The sequence below is a fragment of the Solanum stenotomum genome, chromosome 1 (assembly GCF_019186545.1).
Source record: "Solanum stenotomum isolate F172 chromosome 1, ASM1918654v1, whole genome shotgun sequence".
Classification (NCBI taxonomy): domain Eukaryota; kingdom Viridiplantae; phylum Streptophyta; class Magnoliopsida; order Solanales; family Solanaceae; genus Solanum; species Solanum stenotomum.
The window spans coordinates 9,558,785-9,579,818 of record NC_064282.1 but is presented as its reverse complement, the minus strand read 5'-3'; the positions used below and the strand labels follow the sequence as shown (position 1 = coordinate 9,579,818).

Below are 21,034 nucleotides of genomic sequence, written 5' to 3'. Positions count from 1 at the left end.
CATTGTAGTCATATAACTAATCATCAGATAGTTAGTTAGTGAATAGAAGATTCTAGATGAGAGTTGTATCTATATATATAGCTCCATCATACATGTAATTGATTAACACAATAATGAGAATGAATGTAGACACTTTTATGTTCTTCTTCTTTGCTTCTAATTGAGTACATTCACTTTACGAACATGGTATCAGAGCTCCATCTTCACAGTGATTACTGTTGAAGTCGATTGGAGAATAGGATCAAAGAGAATGGGTAGTAGTTCAGGAATAAGTGTTGGTAGTAGTTCTCGAATGAATCAAAAGTTCAAGAGAAATACTCTTCTAGTATGTGACTTTTGTAAGTGTAAGGGTCATAGCAAAGAGTTTTGTTATAAGGTGGTAGGGTATCCCCCAGACATTAAGTCTAAGAGGAAGGTATAAGGTGCTACACCTGAATACAATCACACTGGCGCTACTCCATCAGCTCAGGCTAATTTCACTTATGGTATGAACACAAATGTTCATATGCAGTATTGGGCAACAAGGTTGATCAACACAAAAGTACAACATCTACTGCATCTACTACTTCTACTCATACTGATAACAATGACAATAGATTGGTGAATCAGGCTAAAAATGATGTTCAACAACTACTTCAGGGTGTACTTTCACTAAAGATCAATATGATCATATTCTTCATATGTTTGAGAAAAGGCCAGAAGGTACTACAGATTCAAATAATGCACATTCAGTAGGTAATGTATTTTTGTCTCTGAAAATAGTGATGTACGGATTATAGATACTGGAGCAACTAATCATATAGTGTCTAGCCTCGATATATTGACAGATAAGTTTGTGACAAAACTTAAAACACCTAAGCTTGTATATCTTCCAAATGGTGAGGTCATACATGTAACTCATATTGGTTCTTGTGCCTTATCAACTAGAAGTGTTCTTACATATATGATTCACATTCCTACCTTTAAGTATAATCTGATGTCTGTCAATAAAATCACAAAGGAACTAGGTTGCTCAGTCACATTTTTGTGTATTCTAGGAGCTTTACAATGGGAAAGTGAAAGAAGTTGATAAAGAAGAAGAAGGTTTCTACCTACTATTGAGACAATTAACCAAAGGAACTGTCAACACAAGGGAGTCTGCATTCTCAGTTGCACAAGTGCATACAACTGTTTAGAAATCAGATATAGAGATATGGCATAATAGATTGGGGCATGTCTCTCCTGCAGTACTATCTAGGATTTTCTCTATAAGTAAGCAAAGCATGTGTAAACTCTCTAAGTGTCTAGTGTGTCCACATGCCAAACACGCAAGAAGTAGTTTTCCTACTAGCAGTATCAGAAGTAGTTCATGTTTTGATTTGATTTATGTTGATATGTGAGGTCCTTATAATACTCCAACTATTGATGGCAACAAGTACTTTCTCACAATAATGGATGATTTTTCAAGAATGTCTTGGTTATTTTTACTTAAACTCAAGTCTGATGTGTGTGTGGCATTGCAAATTTTCTTACAATATGTTGAAACTCAGTTTAATAAGGTTGTAAAGGTGTTCAGAACTTATAATGGCACAAAGTTTGTTAACTCAGTGTGTAATCATATGTTTAAGGAAATGGGGATTATACACCAAAGGCTTGTCCTTACACTCCTCAGGAAAATAGGGTAGCTGAGATGAAACATAGACACTTACTTGAAGTGACCAGGGCCCTAAGGTTTCAAGCAAAATTGCCTTTGAAGTATTGGGGATATTGTGTGTTAGTTGCAGCTTACATAATAAATAGGTTACCTAGTAGTGCAATCAGTTTTCAAACACCTTATAAGAGACTATATGAGAGATTACCAGAGTTAGCTCATCTAAGGATAATAGGTTGTTTATGCTTCGCTAAGATCCTGACTGACTGAACATGACAAGATGATGCCAAGGTCAAGATTAGCAGTTCACGTGGGGTACTCAGATATACAAAAAGGGTATCTATTATTGGATTTGACCAGTGGTTCTTTTTTCACTAGCAGAGATGTGCTCTTCAGAGAAGATATATTTCATTTCTCAACAATGGAAGACTCAATTCATCTTCCTACATTTATGGATCCCTTGACTATTCCAAATATGTTACTACATCATCGAGACTCTCTAATCTCCAAAACCTCAGTTGATTCTGCAGAGGCATCTATTGTGAAGAATACTACTTCCAATGAGCAGGATGTTGCAGATGTAGAAGCAGAAGAGGACTTCTTAGAAGAATCTACTTCTGTTGTTGCTTCATTTCCAGATACTATAGTCACAACTCCTAGAAGATCTGCTATGACTAAAAAGCCTCCATCTTGGTAGAAATATTTTGTTTCTATGATTGCTACCAAGGATGTGAAGTACCCCTTAGAGCAACACATGAGTATTGACTACTTATCACCTGCTTATCGGTGTTATATTGCTGCCATTTATACTCTCAAAGAACCTACCACTTTTTCTGAGGCTGTCAAGAATCATAGGTGGGTAGATGTCATGCAGACTGAGATACAGGCTTTGGAAAGCAATAATACTTGGGTGATTTCTGATTTACCACCAAGCAAGAAACCTATTGGTTGTAGGTGGATATACAAGGTGAAATACAAATTCAGCCTGGTGAGGTTGAAAGATTCAAAGCATGGTTGCAACTATTTCAGAACTAGTATGGTTACTTCGCTTAATGAAAGAAGTAGGCGTTAAAGTTCAGCTTCCAGCTCAAATATACAAAGATAGTACAATTGTTATTCAAATAGTAGCAAATTCAGTCTATCATGAAAGAACAAAGCACATTGAGATTGATTGTCACTTCATAAGAGAGAAATTGCAACAAGGGTTGATCAATATGGATTATATTCATACTTCATACTAAGGAACAACATGCTGATGTCTTGACCAAGGGAATGTCCAAGTTACAACACAATCATCTTTTATCCAAGCTTGAAGTATTGAACATTTTTGCCCCCACCCCCAACTTGAAGGGGAGTGTTGAAGTATGAAGATGAGGTGTCTCAAATTAGAAGTTAGTTAAAGTTGTTAAAAGTCTATTAGAGAATAAGAAGGGCATTGTAGTCATTTACAGATTAGTTAGTTTTAACTAATTATCAGATAGTTAGTTAGTGAATAGAAGATTCTAGATGAGAGTTGTATCTATATACGTAGCTCCATCAATCCTGTAATTGATAAACACAATAATGAGAATCAATGTAGACACTTTTCTATTCTGTTTCTTTGCTTCTAATGGAGTACATTCAGTTTACGAACAAATCCACATATTTTATACTATTTCTTGTACTTTAATCACACTATTTAGTTATAATTTTTTTGAAAAATCATAATATTTGGTCATGAATTTGTGACTTTGTTTTTTTTCTTTCTATTTTAATATGTTATTTTTCTAATCAAAAGTCTTATGAAATAATCTTCATATCTCTCAAGATACGAATAAAGATATGTGTACCCTCTTACTATCCTCACACTCCACTAATGATTTTCACTCTTATGTTACTGTTGGTTCCAACGATTTTATACGGAATTATACTTTGGTTAACTTAATTACTATATCACTGTCATTAACTTATTATTCTCATTTATTGTGATGTGCTCATTGAATTAAGTAAAACTTTGGGGAAAGTCGCCACTTTTAATCACTTTGTTGACCTTTTAGTAATTGGTGAGAAAATAGGCTTCATTCATTTCCCAATGTCATCTATCTCTAAACTAAAAATTAAAATTTTACTGTATTAAATTAATTTTATTAATAATACTTTAAAACTTTAAATTTGATTACTATTTTATTTTAATTATTTAATATCAAAGGATAGTGTGATTTTTTTTAATACTAAAACAGAAAGTACTACTATTAACTTAAGTATAAATTTTAGGAATCACATAGTTTTAATATGAAATTACAATCTATCCCTATTTAGTTTGTAATTACATTAATTCCTGAAAAAGATAAACTGGATACATAATATGTAACTCAGATACATTAAAAACTAGCTCGGATACATTATAAAATAAATCGGATACATAAAAACTAGCTCGAATACATTATAAAATAATTTAGAATTAGAAGAGAAATAAAGAATTTTAAAAAAATTTAAAAATAAAAAGAAATATTAAAAATAAGAAAAATATAAAAGGTGTATTTCAGTAATTTTAACTTAAATGAATTTTTAAGGTGTTAGTTTGGTCGTACACACTAAATTTAAGAAGACTACCTAACTACTCATTTAAATAACAACTTCATTTATGAAAAATTAATGAACGCGTATATATACACAACTACACATCTCAGCGGCACCGAAGACAAAGGATTTGTTGTTCGGTAAAAAATTATTTTTCCAAAAATTTGACCAACTAAACATTACTCTCTCGATCCCTAATTATTTGTCCATTTTTCCTTTTTTAGTTGTTCCTAATTACTTGTTCATTTTAACAAATCAAAAAAGGACAAATTTATTTACCTATTATACCCTCAATTAATTACTTTGAAAAAAAGTAAAACTTTTTGAAAATCTTAAATTTTAAATTCATCTACTTCATAATTAATAGGGATAAAATGATAAACTCACTATATCAATAATTATTTTCTTAATAAATGTGTCAATTCAAAAGTGAACAAGTAATTATGGACAGAGGAGTAATAAATAAAAAATATTTTCCTCCTCACCGAACACACTCCAAACCACTCACCAAAGTATATATTCTATTTTTCTCATTCGATTTTTTTTAAAAAAAATAATTAATGTTCAAAATCGTTTTATGTAAAAGGTAGACGAAATTCACACGTAATTTATACAATACATACATGCAAATGTTGCTTAAATATCTTTTCTTATTGAAACTATATAAATATAAATAAAATTGAATAATGACATCACCTTGTGTGTCTAATGACGTCAAGTGTTTTTTCATACTGTTAATTTTACAAGATTTTGACTGAAAAAGAATTAAGAGAAAAGGGTCAAAATGCCCTTAAACCACGTGAAATAAATAAAAATATCATCCGTTTATAGTTTAGCTAAAAAATATTCTTATCGTCAATATTTTAGTTCAAAAATATCCTTACAGTTAATACTTTGGTCCAAAAATGCTCTTATAGTTACTAAATGGGTTAAAAATATCCTATCCGAATAAATATATTATTTTTTTCTTTTTAAACACATCTTCTTCCTAATTAAAATATTATTAAAAAACTATTCTAATTTTCTTTCTTTTAAAATCACTTTAACAAATAAAAATATAGGAAATAGTTTTTTTCTTCTTAATCTCATTTTATCAATTAAAATAGAACAACTCCATGTACCCTTTCGGCGGATAATATATGTTATATATATAAGATAATAGTAAATCCATCATAATTTTTATGTATGTAATGATAAAAAATAATAAGAAGAAAATAAGAATAATTTTTTTATTTTATTTATGAATTGAAATAGGATAAACCTTTGCTAATTTTATAAAGTATTATTAGAAAAAAAATGTATTAAAAAGAAAATAAAATTTGAAAAATGAGCATTTTTTACCCATAAAATAACAAATTTTTGCCAAGATATTTTTGAACTAAATCATAAACGGATGACATTTTTATTCATTTTACTAGGACATTTTTGACCCTTTTCTCTAGAATTAATGATGGTTCATATTTTATTGAGAAGTCTTGTTTGTCTGTTTTTTCAAAAAATATCACATAACTTGAGGCAGAGATTACTAACATTATTTACTTAGAATGCGAATATATTTTGATCAATCCTAAAAAGATAAATTTTGCAAAATCTCTTTGTATTTTTTAAATTCTGCACAAAATCAAATTACAATAAAAAGAGTACATAAATAAAGGGTCGATTTATGATTACACAGAGAAACAGTAAGAATGTGACAGATGGATCATAATGTGGACTTAGAACAATTAGAAACAAATTGTTCTCCAATCTCCATGTATTAAAAACAGCTAACTTGTCTAAATAATTTCATTATTATTAATATATATATATATTTCTATTCTAATCAAAACAGTGCTTAGCTGGCTTGTCTGAATTATCCACGTTCAAGAAATGATTACACAGTCAAAATCTGTACATTATTAAAATGAATCAACAATTATAGATATGTCAACTGGTCCACTTTGTCATGCCATTAACCAATTCAGCCTACTTTGGTTCGTGATATAAGATGATGAGATATCTTATAAATTTACAATCTATTTGATTGAAAATACTGTCAAACTCTAAAGTGAACAAGTGCAAACAAATATTTTGTTGATAAAAATGTGTTCGATATGCAGGAAAAACATTTTTTTTTTCCAATTTATCTATGCTCATCAATTGATCACATATTTTGAAAAATGTTTTTTTTTAAAAATAATAAGGAATATAATCATAAGAAGAACAATTTCCACTAGTAATACCCTCCAACACACCTCATCTTAACCTCCACCCCCTCCTCCCATATATAAATGTTTTTAGGATAATATTTTTTGCTTATCTACGAAACACTAGATAGGCACAAACTGGACTGACTCCCCACATCAAGAGCTTTTAGCTCTCGAATTAATAAGAAGCTCACTTATTTTCCTTCACACTGAACAAATCCTATATCTCCTATCAGTAAAACCATTTCCCTTTACTTTTCACCCTCTCCTTTCCTAACATTTTGCTTATTTTAAAGGATTCAGAATGTATTTGGATTAACTTAAAAGCAGATCAAATCAACTTAAACTACTCAAGGCATCAATGGAAAAACATTCTGAAGGTTAAGAAAGAAAATCAATCATCTTGGATGAGTACTATAAGAGTTGTCATTCTAAAAAGCACCAATCCCTTTAACAAAATTAGCATGGATACTGTCTAATTCTCCATAGCCATAGAAATACCTCATGTTTGGCAATGTGTACTCTGTCACAGAGTGAGCAGGAGACCACAGATCACCTGTTTGTCCAGGGTAAAAATTTACAAAGCAAGTGTGGACTCAAAGATGCTAACATGTTGGGGACACATGGAAGCAACACTTACAGTGGTTGATCAAGAGTGCAAAAGGAAAGTCTCAGGAGGCACAAATTTTCAGAATGGTACAGTTCATGCCTTAACGCTCCAAAGAGATCAGAGAATATTTGGAGCCATAAACAGTTTTTGGATTTAAAACCCACAGAAAAATGGTAGTTTCTTTTTATAGTTATATATTCACAAATCACAAAACATATTAAGAATTTTTACATGACTGCACAAAGTAGGTAAGAATGATTGACCAAATTTTCACACTAAAAAAAGTGGAATCACAGTTTCCATATCACTGGTCCCTAAGATAAGAGAGATCACAGCAGTAAACATGAGATATCAGACCTTGCCAAACTAAACAATGTTCCAACAAGAGGATATAATGATAGGATGAAGATATCTTGCTGGTGGGAAGGTGGCAAAATCAACTCCTACCAGGATTAGAGAACTTGCTGTAAATTGCATTAAGCAACAGCTCTGTGCAGTTCCTGTTACACAGAAAAACTCATTAAAGCTTGTAAATTTTGCAGCTAATAATTGAACTAGTCATGCAATAAGCAGAGGGGGTTGTACTCTGATCAGTTATTTTAACGACAATACAATAATATGACAACAGTCAAACTAGTAGCCACACTTCCAATCAAAGCAAACATATTTGCTACTATATCTTAAACCAATGACCTAGTTCTATGATGACTACTTAAGCATTTAGAATTTCCAATACAAATTCGGACATCAATTTCTTAATTTAGAGTAATAAAATTTGTGCATATAAAGACTTCATAGAATACTACAAATCACAAGTTAAAAAGTAAAATGCCATGGTTAAAAAGAACTAATTTACTCTACACGAATGATAGCTGTCATAATTTTTTTTTTAAAAAAGGCAGAGGGAAATGGAATAAATACTTGCTTTACACTTTTCACCAATCATCAGTGTCTTGACAACATAGCATTTCTATAACATAAGCAGATATGAAGAGAAGTTGCAACAAACATATATAATTTGGCGGTATGTACACACTTTCAAGTCTATTTTCACCTCCTCTATCTACCATGAAGGTTTATAGGAGAGGGTCCACAACAGCTATTTCATGTCAAACTAGCCTCCACTTTGCATTGAGAACTGAGGCACTCGACCTAGTGGAATGATTAGATCTTTCATGATCTCATATTCCGCTGTGCTTATCTGAGCACCATCAAGCACCTGTTTAGCCAAAGGGAACAAAAGGAGATCTCAGTCCACCTGGCCTCTTTGAGTCAAGAAACTATTAATGTCTTATGCTGGAAAACTAGGAAAAAATAAAAAGAAAATACGTCAGTGCAATAATATACTAGAAAAGCCCCATTATAGATGAATTTTAGGTTACGTCCCGATATGATAAATAGTCATATCTTCAATCCTAACGATGTAGGCAAACACTCCATCCACTACTATGTAAAAATATATCCTGCAGTATCAAAGGGAATATTTTGAAATATTCACTAATCTTCTCTTACTTTACTTCTATGAATCTAGACACATAATACTGTTAATTCACTCGATTTTCACATAAAAACTTTTGTCAACCATGTATGCTCGAGTATAACTATTATCCTGCATTCTAGTTAATCTGTGGAAGGGTAGCAAATGAAATCAGGTTCTCTTGATTTTCAACAAAAACATTCTGAACCATGTTTGCTCACGCATAATTACTACTACTGCATGCTTGTTAGCGAATCTGTGAAAGGTTGGTAAATGATATCAAGTGGAGTTTTGGACAGCTTGCTCTGTTAAGCTTATAGCATTCAACTGAACCTCAGGAGGTGCCATATGCCTCATGAAAATGCCACAAAACCAAGTTCAACTATAAGCAGAACAAGTGTATCAATCCACAAGTCACTTGCAAAATGGAAAAAGAGACATTTATTGTTGGAGGTTATTAGCGCACCTCCCTAATCTTTCAGTTTTCAGCTTGATGAACAAGAGCAGCTAAGCTAGAACAACTATAATACAATAAACTTCTCAGTAAAAGCCAGCCACAAGACAACACCACAACTTTCTATTTTATCGTTGACAACAATACAACTTCAATGTAAACTCATCAAACAACTTTGTTCACTACCCGAAGGAAGGAATACATATTAGCGTATTCTTAGAAATGTTTTCTGGCAAGCAGGAGGGTACAAAACGGCAAGTCTACCATGTAATAAGCTTTTCTTTTCCCTACCTACAGGTGGCCATTTTGAAACTGCTGTTATTATATGCCTTTCACTTAAAATACATAATCATTTCATTTTCTTCCAGTAGAAGTAATCGGGTTATATTTGACTATAAACACATGCAATGGAATTTAGAAGTTCATCCAACCCAAGCTCCACATTTTTGCATCAAATCTCTTCCTTGGTCTTTTGGTTTCTCTTCCATACGAGGACGACATAGTCCTGCATCTTCTTTGAATTTCAATAGTACATCCCATCACCCATCATAATGGTTTCATTTAAGAGGAGGAGTAAATTGCATACCGAAGAAACAAGAAAGAAGGTGGTTGAGTTTCCCTGTTGCCTTGCAAACTTGAGAGTAATAAATAAAACAAGGAAGAAACAATTTTTCAAAAAAAGAAGACTTCATCAAAATCCCCAAGGTTCAATAGCACATGGTTTGAAACTTGGCGGAAACTGAGCCCGCCCATCTAACCCTCTCCACTTAAATATCAAACTACAAGGTTGAAACTCACACATCTCGCGTTGTACTCTTATCACTAGACCAAAGCCCCGAGGCTTAAAAACAAAGATGATCGCATTCCTAGAAGAAGCAACAGGGGAAATGATTGGAATATGTTTTGGAACTGTAGTTCTCTAGAAGATGGGACAACAAAAACTCCAAAGAACAGTTAGGCCATAATCACACTCTAAAGAACATGTTTCAATTCTTTTCTTTTGGAAACAATATAGTCAACATCTAAAGAACAGTTGGTCCTTTCTAAGTAACATGAAAAAAGAACTGAAAAAGTAATGTCTATCACATATAAAGGCTTTAGTGCCCAAATAAATTGCATTTACCAAAATATTCAAGCTCGAGTTAGTGAAAACTGCTACCATCAAAATATAGGCATCTATGTCCAATATAATTCTGGAAGGTGGCAAATCTAGTGAAGATTTAAAAGAACTAACTAGACCTGGGGAGGGGATGGAAGGGATTCCTGAGAACAAATGTTAAGAGTGAGATAAAGGAAAGAAAATTGCATGAGAACATAGAAGCTTATGATCCCAAAATTCTACCTTTGGAAGCGAAGTCCTTCTCCCTGTCATATATGGAGCCAGTGTGGGTATCCTACATACAGAAACAGCATCAAGAAACAGAAGTACAATAAGTTGCCACTGCTTCATTCGGAATGCAGGGAGTGGATCCACAAAAGACATTGTATTTAAGAGGAGAACCTGCACAGGTCAAACGAAGAAGAGTCATCCTCACAGATGATGATTACTGATTAGTCATGACATGCAATGATATCCTTAAACCACAAACACCCTCATCTACCTAACTACACCATCACAGCCAACACACCAATGGAAATCTCAGTAGATGGTTCTAAGCACATCAAAGAACCTCCTCTAGCTTTTGAAAATGCACACAAACCTCATTTGTAAGTATAATGGCGCTAAACAAGCTTATTTCTTCTCAACTTAAGAATTAAGTAAAAACCATGAAATTGAACTACATATGGTAGCAAACCGTGAGCAACTTCAAGAGTCTTAGAAAACAAAATGCCATCCCATCACTCCCCCAGCCAACTACACAGTGCTTGGCAGAATCATTCCATCATAATTATAGGTGGTACTTGTACTGACTTCCTCCCCAAGGACCCCAACCCCCATCACAAAATGTCGATTGTTTGAGGCTGAGTGAAAAAAGAGAACCATAAATTTGGACTTTCAGGTAGTCTAGACAATCCTTTACAAGCCTCTTGTATTCTGCAACTTCATGCAATGCACAGTACTGACAACATTTAATAGCATATTAAAAGTTATCTCCTACTGGGAAATTAAATCCTAAACCAAAACAAAACCATGAGATTAAAATTGCTTCCAAATACAAAATCAAAACAAAAGAAATTAAAATTGATTCTTACTGCACAAAAAAAGGCAACCACTTAATGTCTCTTGACAGCATGCAGAAGTCATTGACTTGACAACTTCCACAGTTGTGCTAAAAAAGCTTTGGGAAGGGGAAGGTAATATCTTAAAATGTAATCATACCATTCCTTGCTCTAAAGTTGATATTGGTACTGGCAGCCTAAGGTCAGCAACCAATCCCGGCAATGCTCGAGCAAGACAGCCAGCTAGAGTCTGCTTGATCTCAGTTGACCGGCCATCAGACAACACAATTTTGTGAGGATATTCTCTTCCATTGATAGACAAATACTCCTCATTATTGTTTTCATCATGCCCATATATAAATGCCAAGGACGATGATGATATCCACGTGAAGAGGGAATTAAACATTGTTGCGAAAGGTGACAGCTGAAGAAAATCAGACACACACACACCAAAAAAAAGGTTAAGAAAGGAAAAAAGGAAGGGTGTGTGTGTGNGGGGGGGGGGGGAGGGGGGATATGCAGAGAGAACAAGAATATTAAACAGTGGTAGCAAGTTCCAAGAGTGTAAAAGGTTTGATGAGCAACTTACAGTCATATTAAACCCCTCGGGTGGATCATCATACCAACAGTCCTCTGATTCAAAAACATCATAATTTGGCATCCCTGGTTTTCTTGGCCATTTTAAAGGAGCTGGTTCTATATCAAGCATCTCAGTCTCTTGAAGTATTGCTTCATCCACTTCTTGTGAGGTTGGCAATATTACAATCCCGGCTTTGGACACTAAATATCACATGCAACAGAACTCAAAAGCAATTAGATGCAAAGAGTGTATGACTTACAAATCTCCTAATAAGGAGGGTCAATGAAAATGTCATACCAGCATCAGGGACATTAGAACCTGAGGCAACAGCCTCTGCTGCTTGGCTTAGTGCTGCTGCACAGGCTTCTGCAGATTCAAACCGATATGAATCATCATCCTCTTCCATGTCAGTAGAGGCTGATCCCCCATAAGCTTGGTTCTCATATTCTGATATTTTGGATGAGCTCTCTGTTTTCTTGCCAATGCCACCATCGATAATTTCATCAGCCCAAGTAACTGACCGAGACATTTTCTTGGAATTTGAAGATTTTAAAGAAGATCTGAGCAATTGTTTCTCATGTTCACCATGGGATGCATATTTCCTTCCGTCATCCGACATAATTAGGACACTTTTGTTCTTGACATCATGTTGGGAAGGACCAGAAGACACTTCACCAGAATTAAATTTGTCCACCTTCAAAAATCTAGTGTTCTTATCCGATTTTTCTGTTTCTTCTCCAGAACACAACTGCAAGGCATCAACTCGCTTTCCCAGTATAGAAACATCATCATCCCTAACTTTGTACCTCGTCTTCGCTTGGGCTTCTTTGAACTTTTCACTCGAGACAGCATTTACAGGAGCTGGAAACTTTGAAACACTATACTCATCTTGAGTTATTATAGTGCTGGAAAAATCAAACTCATTAAGTATCATGTTTTTCTCATCTTGGAGTCTGGCATGCTTATTCTTGAATCCTGCAAAATTACTAGTATTTGTCATTATCAACAAGGGCATAAATTTTGATTAGCTAGAATAAGAAGTCTCATATATTCTAAAATTTCAAATGAAGTGACTCCAGCAAGCATAAGCTAGAGAACCATTCCCCTATCAACTACAGATACCTGTTTAGATCATTGAAATTCTCGTACCTTTGTTAATGTTTTTCAAGAGTGCTGGATTCACACTTCGATCTCTCTGTGGAACATAGCCTTCAATTGCATTAGATGGACCCATCCACTCTTCCAATGAAACTTCACCACCCCCCTTTACATCCGCTTTTTCCTGGATTTTCAACTTAGAAGATCCTAGATCTCCATTTTCCTTCACATCTTCTGGGGAATGTAAATGCAACCCCTTAAATAGATTCAGGACTTGATTAAGCTTTGCTGGATTCAGTGTAGAACTTCTCTCATCCTGCAAGCTACCAGCAAATGCTCCGCTATTGACAACACAATTTGTTGAACAGTACATGTATGTTTCATGAAGATCATAAACTTTATGCTCCTTCAATGATATTCTGTAATGTCCTTTCCGAGACCTTTCAGAAGGCAGAGAATTGCTGCAAAGAGGATAACCACACATGTTAGCTATTGATCGTTCAGTTACTACATCCTGATAATCACTCCGAGACAACAGAGATCCAGCAGCAATGAGCTGGTTTTCATCTTTGATGCCTTCAAGAAGACAGAGTTGTAATTTGTGGACAGCATCTTTAACAGCGACGGCCTCTCCCTTTGCCATTAGAGAACTCGTCTGAAGTACTGATAACAAATAAAAGTTATTACAATAAGTTGATAAAATACATGATATGAGATGGATATTAGATATCAAAAATAAATCTCACTCATTCTGCATGTTATTCACCATGGACACCATAAGCATACAAAAGACATCTATTATACCATATGAGATCTTACACCGATAAATGTTACTCCCTCCATCCCAATTTATGTGGCAGATCCAGTAAGAATGTTATACACAAGCACATCCCAATTACAGTTACACAAAGTCTCTTGATATTAAGTTTTGCTAGGAGTAAAACACTTATGTTTTCTCTGTTCATGATCATTGCAACAAAATCAAGATGTGATGGTAAAGGGAGAAGTGAAGTGTAATGATGTAAAGGTTGATAATTCACAAAACAGGGAGTACTAATTAATCCAAACACAAATAACAAATGACGGAACCAAGCAATTGCAAGTGGCATACGATCAAACATGTTACCTGCAGACATCAGCATAACTACCTAATACTAAAAAGTATAGTCCATATATAGTTATGTGAAGTTCCATTGCCCTAATCGTGGAACTTCACATGTGCAATTGAAGGGGAGAGTGAGTTGACTAAAGGAAAATTCATCTTAACAATGATTAATAAAATTAACTAAACCTCACTCTTGCCTTAGGGTCAATTCATCAACTATCAGAAAAAGGATTATTTGCCCTTCTATTATCGATAATAAATTATATTTATTCTCCATTATACTTTTTCAACAAATATATTCTTATAATCATATTTTAAAATTATATTTAGCTCCACCCATAAAGTTGAGTTATATTTAATCATCACCCATTTCAAGTTTAAAAAGTCACTGTACCATACTATTATTGAACGAAAAAACCAACTTCATTGACTAGAAACACCAACTCTAGAGGAAAAAAAGGAATGACATGTCATAAAAGTAATTAGCAATTTAAACCAATCAATTCAAGAAGTGACAAAAATGAAACTAGAACATGAAGAGCTTGGACACGCAATCTATTCTGGCTTGTATGCGGCGCGCTAAGCAGCATGAGAGCTTTTTTGTCTATGTGAGTGTATAGTGGAGGCTAGATCACTCCGCAACCCTACTTCTTTATCAAGGTTCTGAATAACAGCGAAAAGAAAAGGAAAAAAGAAACTTGGACGGGGTTCTTTTCAATCAAAATTTTAAGGCTATCAATCATTCGTTGATATTAAGTTTTGCTAGGAGTAGAACACCTATGTCTGCTTTATTCATCGTCATTGCAACAAAATCAAGAATGTGAATATAAAGGGGAAAGTGAAGAGTAATGACGTGAAGGCAGTGATTTCACAAAATAGTACTAATTAATACAAACACAAATAACAAATGAATGAACCAAGCATTTGCAAGCGGCATATTATCAAACATGTTACGTGCATGACTACCTAAAACTAAAAAGTGAAGTCCATATATAGTTATGCGAAGTTCCATTGCCTGCACTCCGCAACCCTTCTTCTTTATCAAGATTCTGAATAACAGTGAAAAGGTAAGGAAAAAAGAAACTTGGACCGGGTTCCTTCCAATCAAGATTAAAGAATCTTGGACAGGGTTCCTTTCAATCAAGATTAAGGCTATCAATCATTCGTTGATGTTAAGTTTTGCTAGGAGTAAAACACTTATGTTTGCTTTGTTCATTCTCATTGCAACAAAATCAAGAATGTGATGATAAAGGGAAAAGCTAAGAATAATGACGTAATGGCACTGATTTCCACAAAAAAAAAATAACAAATGACTGAACCAAGAATTTGCAAGCGGCATATTATCAAGCATGTTACCTGCAGAAATCAGCATGACTACCTAATACTACTAAAAAGCGAAGTCCATATATAGTTATGTGAAGTTCCATTGCCTTCACTCCGCAACCCTACTTCTTTATCAAGATTATGAATAACAGTGATAAGGAAAGGAAAAACCCTACTTCTTTATCAAGATTCTGAATAGCAGTGAAAAGGAAAGGAAAAACCTTACTTCTTTATCAAGATTCTGAATAACAGTGAAAAGGAAAGGATAAAAGAAACAAGGACAGGGTTCCTTTCAATCAAAATTTTAAGGCAATCAATCATTCTCGTTGATACTGAGTTTTGCTGGGAGTAAAACAATTATGTTTGATTTGTTCAATATCATTGCAACAAAATCAAGAATGTGATGATAAAGGGAAAAGCCAAGAATAATGACGTAAAGGCAGTGATCTCCACAAAAACAAAGAACAAATGACTGAACCAAGAATTTGCAAGCGGCATATTATCAAACATGTTGCCTGCAGAAATCAGCATGAGTGCCTAATACTAAAAAGTAAGTCCATATATAGTTATGTGAAGTTCCATTAGCTTCCCTCCGCAACCCTACTTCTTTATCAAGATTCTCAATAACAGCGAAAAGAAAAGGAAAAAAGAAACTTGAACAGGGTTCTTTCCAATCAAGATTTTAAGGTTAACAATCATTAGTTACAAGTGATTCTCGTACCTTAAAAGAAAAAAGGCACTGGTAATTTCACCCTAAATCATCAACTTAATTGAATCTCTACAGCGCCCAACAAGGAAGGAATCAGGTCTCTGTAAGCTCTACAAATGGCGGCTGTAGGCTTTGAATTATTGGGCAAATGGCAAGGCAACTCTTATTAATAGTAGTAGTGTTGGCAAAATTCCCAACAACGATGGATAACGGGTCAACCCATATAACCCACAATAAAAATGGGTAAACCCGAGAGTACAAACGCGGAATTTGGAATTAGTTAGTACATTTAATTAATTAAAGGGGTCTTTTGATTATTAGTTAGGGCTAAAAATCAATAAGAAAAAAACGAATAAAAATATTTCTAAAATAAATTAATTAGAAAATTAGGGTTAAAAATAAAAAAGAAAACAACAAACATTTGTAGTTCCAAAATAGGTACCATCTTCTAGTCCTTTTTTTTTATAACCATCTATTCATTTTGTTAGTGATTTTACTAATTACCGCTTTAGGAATTTTAATAATTAACATGGAATGTTTACTAAATTAACAAAAAAAATCTTGATGTTTGTTATCATCAAATATTATTTTCTTATTTATTCAATTATTTTCCACAACTTGAACAAAGCAAAATAAAAATATTTCTACACTTTTTCTTAATGAAAAAATTACTCCATATTTGAGCTTCTATATCAAAACATGAACTAATTGCTATTGGTCAAGCTTTTTCGACCACTTATACATACTTTAATAGTGTCATTAACTATACCAACATGGACTAATTGTTATTGGTTAGAGCTTTTTCGAGCACTTGTCCATACTTTAATAATGTCATTAACTTTTTTGAACACAGATAAATAATATGAGATCGTTTGACAGGATATATAAGAATAACATTAAATAGAGTGTATTAATAATAATTGTATTAGTTATGTTAGTATTAATTAATTACATGCAAAGATCATTTCTTATGTATTATTTGGATTGATGAATTAAAAAATAGCAAATATTGTATAATTTATTTATAAAGATACATTCCACAAATATGATGGAAAAGAGGTTAAAAAAAGATTTAGAGGGACAATTGGGTCTTAATCATGTTAATACATACATTAAATCCCCTTGCATTATTAGTATCCTGGATTTTCATGTATTGTAATACACTCCTCAATACACAATAGAGGGTACCAAACAAGGTACTACTAGTACACAAAACTAATGCACACATCATATTTTCTACTCCCTCCGTCCCATATTATATGTCGCCCCTTTCTAAAAATAGCTGGACCACAATATATGTCATTTTATAAAATTTATGTATAAATTACCATTTTTTGCCCATTATATCCTTGATAGATTAATTAATTAATCTTGAAAATGTATTCACTTTGACTAACCTAGGAAATCTACAAGTAATTAATTTTATTGGGAGAGTACTTCATTCATTAATTAACTACTTTCTTTATTCACTACTTATTCTATAAAATCTGATTTTGAAAAAAAAAATATCAACAAACAAATTAAAAATAAAAGATGGAAAAAAATTCAAAAATAATCTTGAAAATTAAAGTTTCAACAAATTTTATCAAGGAAAATGACATTTTAAAAAGTTCAAAGGAAAATTTAGATCAATTTGAAGTAATGGAATTTGAATATTTTGTGATGTTATCATGTTTGCTTTAAGAATTTATATAAAAAAATATTTTACACAAAATATATAGGAAAATTGAGGTGGGAAAAACTTGATTTTTTAAATTTTTTGGATCAATTGGTGAAAAAATTTGGCTCCAAAAATAAACTCTAAAATTTAAATAGTCATCCAAATGCATTTATATTTTTGAAATCTAACATTTCATCATTTATTACAAAGTGGTCATAAGCAAACATTAAATAAGAGCATAAGGGTAAAATTACCTTATTTATTAATGCAATTGCAAATGAAAAAGGTGACATATAATATGGGACGGAGGGAGTAATAAACTCCAAATGATCCCTAATATAAATTTTCACATATTAGTAAATACACTATTCAATACATAATAAAGTGTAGCATTAGCATTATTTCTTCACCCCTAACTACTAACAGTGTCATCAATTTTTTTAGGAAAAAAATTTGATATACCTTTCAACTTTGTTATTTAGAGCTGATATACCCGTTGTTATAAAAATGGCTCATATATACTCCTACGGTTACATAAATAGTTCACATGTATCTCTTTTCTTATAAAAGGAAATGAAAAAGATTAATTTTAAATTTATTTTAAAAAAAATATATTTTAAAAAGCTAACATCTATAAGATATCTTTTAAATACGCAATGAATAATTGTGATACAAGCCAACTGAATACTAAAAATTTCAACTTATTTTGGAGTCTGAATTGTTTTAACAAAATTAAGTACTTCATGTGCTCTTTAATCACAACTAGGGGTGTGCATTCGGTCTTTCGGTTGATTTTGCACTATTTGGTTTGAATTTTTTGATTTTTAGTTTTGTAAAAGTGTAACCCAATTCGATCCAAAATAAATTTGATTTGGTTTGATTTTCCTCTATTCGGTTTGACTTTTTTCGGTTTGATTATTCGGTTATGTCAATAATTAATAAAATAACCAAAGTAATAATATTGAATCCCTTAAATATACTTTCTAATATAAATCATAAGAAAAACTTAAAATACAATACTTATAAGTATACCTATTATAGATGTTCAAGTATAAAATATAAACGTAATCATCGTGAAAGGCAATAACCAAAAAGGGACAAAAGTGGTTAACTCCAACTTAATTCTAAACCTATATATATATATAAAGTGAAAGGTAATAACCAAAAAGAGAAATAATTCGGTTTTTTCGGTTTTTATTTTTTAAAATTCGAAACCAAACCAAAAAATCAAATAAAGTAATTTGTTAATCCAAAACCAATCCAAATAAAAATTCAATTTAATTTAATTTGATTATTCGATTTAACCCGAACAGTGCACACTCCTAATCACAACCGTCTATTCACTTGTCAATACCTTAACTTAACAGGTATTAATATAGAATCACTTTGTGATATGTGTAAAAATTTTGAAATCATTTACATATTTTTTTCACTATAACTCTTCTCATAAATATTGAGAGAAATTAAGTATATTTATTGAGATAAGGAAGACAATGAATCAAATAATCGTGATTAACTCAAACAGATGTCGTAAGCTTAAAAAAAACAACTCCCGAGGTTGGAACCACACTTCCCTTTCTATATTTGGATTTGGAGTATATGGCTATCCAAAAATCACAATTATCATAACACTAAGAGGAAATACATAGTTAACCCATGGAACTTATACCTTTTTTTTTTAAGTAGATACCTTAAGTTTGTGGGGTCCTATTATCTCACGAAACCATCCAAAAGCATAATAAATATATTATTTTTTCACCATCAATGCTCTCAATTCAAGAGCGTGTGCCACACCTCCAACCCATTTAACAAAGGTCGAGTTTTATCCTAATCCATTCATTTTTTAACCCATAACCCAAATCCTAAGAAACTTCCAACCCTTTACACTTTCACCTACCCTCGTTTCTCTCTTTGACCAATCAAAACCCTAAGAAACTTCATGAGGCGAAGCTAGTTGGTAACATTGCTGGTTGAAATTTGTTGAATAGTGGTGTCGGAACGAAGAAGTGAAGGCTAATAGGTTAGTTATTTGAAAATTCTTTGAAAAAGAGTTTATTTTACATTATAAGTGAATTTTGTAGTGATTTATATATTTTGAAAATGGGTTTTATTGAAAAGTCAGAAATTCGAAGGTTGTTGATGGATTAATGTAGTACTCATTTTGAAAAGAGTTTATTTTACATTGTAAGTGAATTTTGTAGTGATTTATATATTTTGAAAATGGGTTTTATTGAAAAGTCAGAAATTCGAAGGTTGTTGATGGATTAATGTAGTACTCATTTTGCGAAAGTGAATCAAAGTTAGAGAGATATTGCAGTCCTTACTCGCTGTGACACTGTAGCAAGCTTCAATGGTTGTCAATGGTGTTTGAATTAATTTTGGGGAAGATGGGTCTTTTTTTTTTAAAATAAAGACTTCAATTTACAATGCCACATGGCTGCTTTATATTGGTTTGGGGTTGTTTTTTAAAATACTCACGCACCCCGAAAACATGAAAACACAGTAGATGCGGAAGCGGGTCAAAATGTTATATTTAGTCTGGTCGAAAATAATTTAATAGGGTAATAGGACTTTCGCAAACTTTAAGTGTCTACTTCAAAATAAGATCTAAGTTCAATGAGGACTTTATGTATTTCCTCTAACACTAAAGATGATATTCACATGTCCACATCATATGAAAGAACCATAAAATTTAGGCTTAAGTTATAGGTAGCTTGTTAAAGTTGTTCGCATAATTTACTTAGATACCTCAATTAAGGCTCGTACCTATTAAACACCTATAGTACTTTGAATTGATACCATTTGAGCATTTTTTGCGTATGTGGCATTTTGAGTGTAATTCAAGTCTGATGAGCGCGTGAAAACATTTAATTGGACTTTTTTTTAAATAAAAAAAAAATCTTTCTTCTTCCTTGTGTTTGTCGCATCACTTTCTCCGACAACCACCAATATTGTTGATGCTATCATACACTTTCCTTCTTCTTCCAATCTTTTTGTCTAGCTACTTTCATCTCCTTTATCTTAATGATCATTTAATTTTTCAATTTTTTCATTATCGCTGCTCTCACATTCATTTCTTCCTTCTCTTTTGAGCAACCACCATCACCTCTGCCATTAACGTCTCCACTTGATTGTTTTGTTTGGTCAGATCTAGAATTGCTTGATTGTATCGAAGTAAGCAAAATTACAAATTTGCAATATAAACAACATCATCACCTTTACCGTTAATATTTCGCTTTGTTTTTTTCCTCCAGATCTTAGAACATTATTTTTCTCTTAAAATTTTATTTCCTTTTTTTATATTTAAATCTAAATTTGTCATTGTTGATTTATGATAAAGAAGAAAAAAAAGAAAAAGTGGTCGACGGTCGATGAGTAGTAGGGGAAGTGGGTAACAATGTTACTGTTAAAGTCTTCTTTTTCTATTTTGGAATTTAATGATCTGGTATTCATATCAAAAGAAGAAGAAAAAAAGATTAATTG

At 32.6% G+C, this 21,034-nt stretch overlaps 2 protein-coding genes across 5 annotated transcripts in view; both read right to left on the bottom strand.

The window, feature by feature from the left end:
- Positions 1 to 21,034, bottom strand: part of LOC125864848 (shaggy-related protein kinase NtK-1) — a 122,029-nt gene that overhangs the window by 10,319 nt on the left and 90,676 nt on the right. The window lies entirely within an intron of this gene.
- Positions 7,132 to 16,039, bottom strand: LOC125864786 (putative RNA polymerase II subunit B1 CTD phosphatase RPAP2 homolog). Of its 4 annotated transcripts, none has more exons than XR_007446277.1 (8): positions 15,904 to 16,039; positions 12,806 to 13,417; positions 11,954 to 12,631; positions 11,666 to 11,856; positions 11,237 to 11,500; positions 10,259 to 10,417; positions 8,022 to 8,204; positions 7,132 to 7,485 (listed from the first exon to the last, which is right to left on the bottom strand). XR_007446277.1 is itself a non-coding variant. In XM_049544868.1 (8 exons), the coding sequence occupies exons 3-8, from the start codon at positions 13,395 to 13,397 to the stop codon at positions 8,100 to 8,102; spliced, it is 1,989 nt and encodes a 662-aa protein (XP_049400825.1). In that variant the 5' UTR covers positions 13,398 to 13,417; positions 14,408 to 14,522; positions 15,904 to 16,010; the 3' UTR covers positions 7,910 to 8,099. The 4 variants fall into 4 exon arrangements, 2 of the variants coding, with proteins under 2 accessions (XP_049400825.1, XP_049400815.1); XR_007446276.1 differs by having other exon boundaries at positions 8,040 to 8,204; XM_049544868.1 differs by lacking the exon at positions 7,132 to 7,485 and adding an exon at positions 14,408 to 14,522 and having other exon boundaries at positions 7,910 to 8,204; positions 15,904 to 16,010.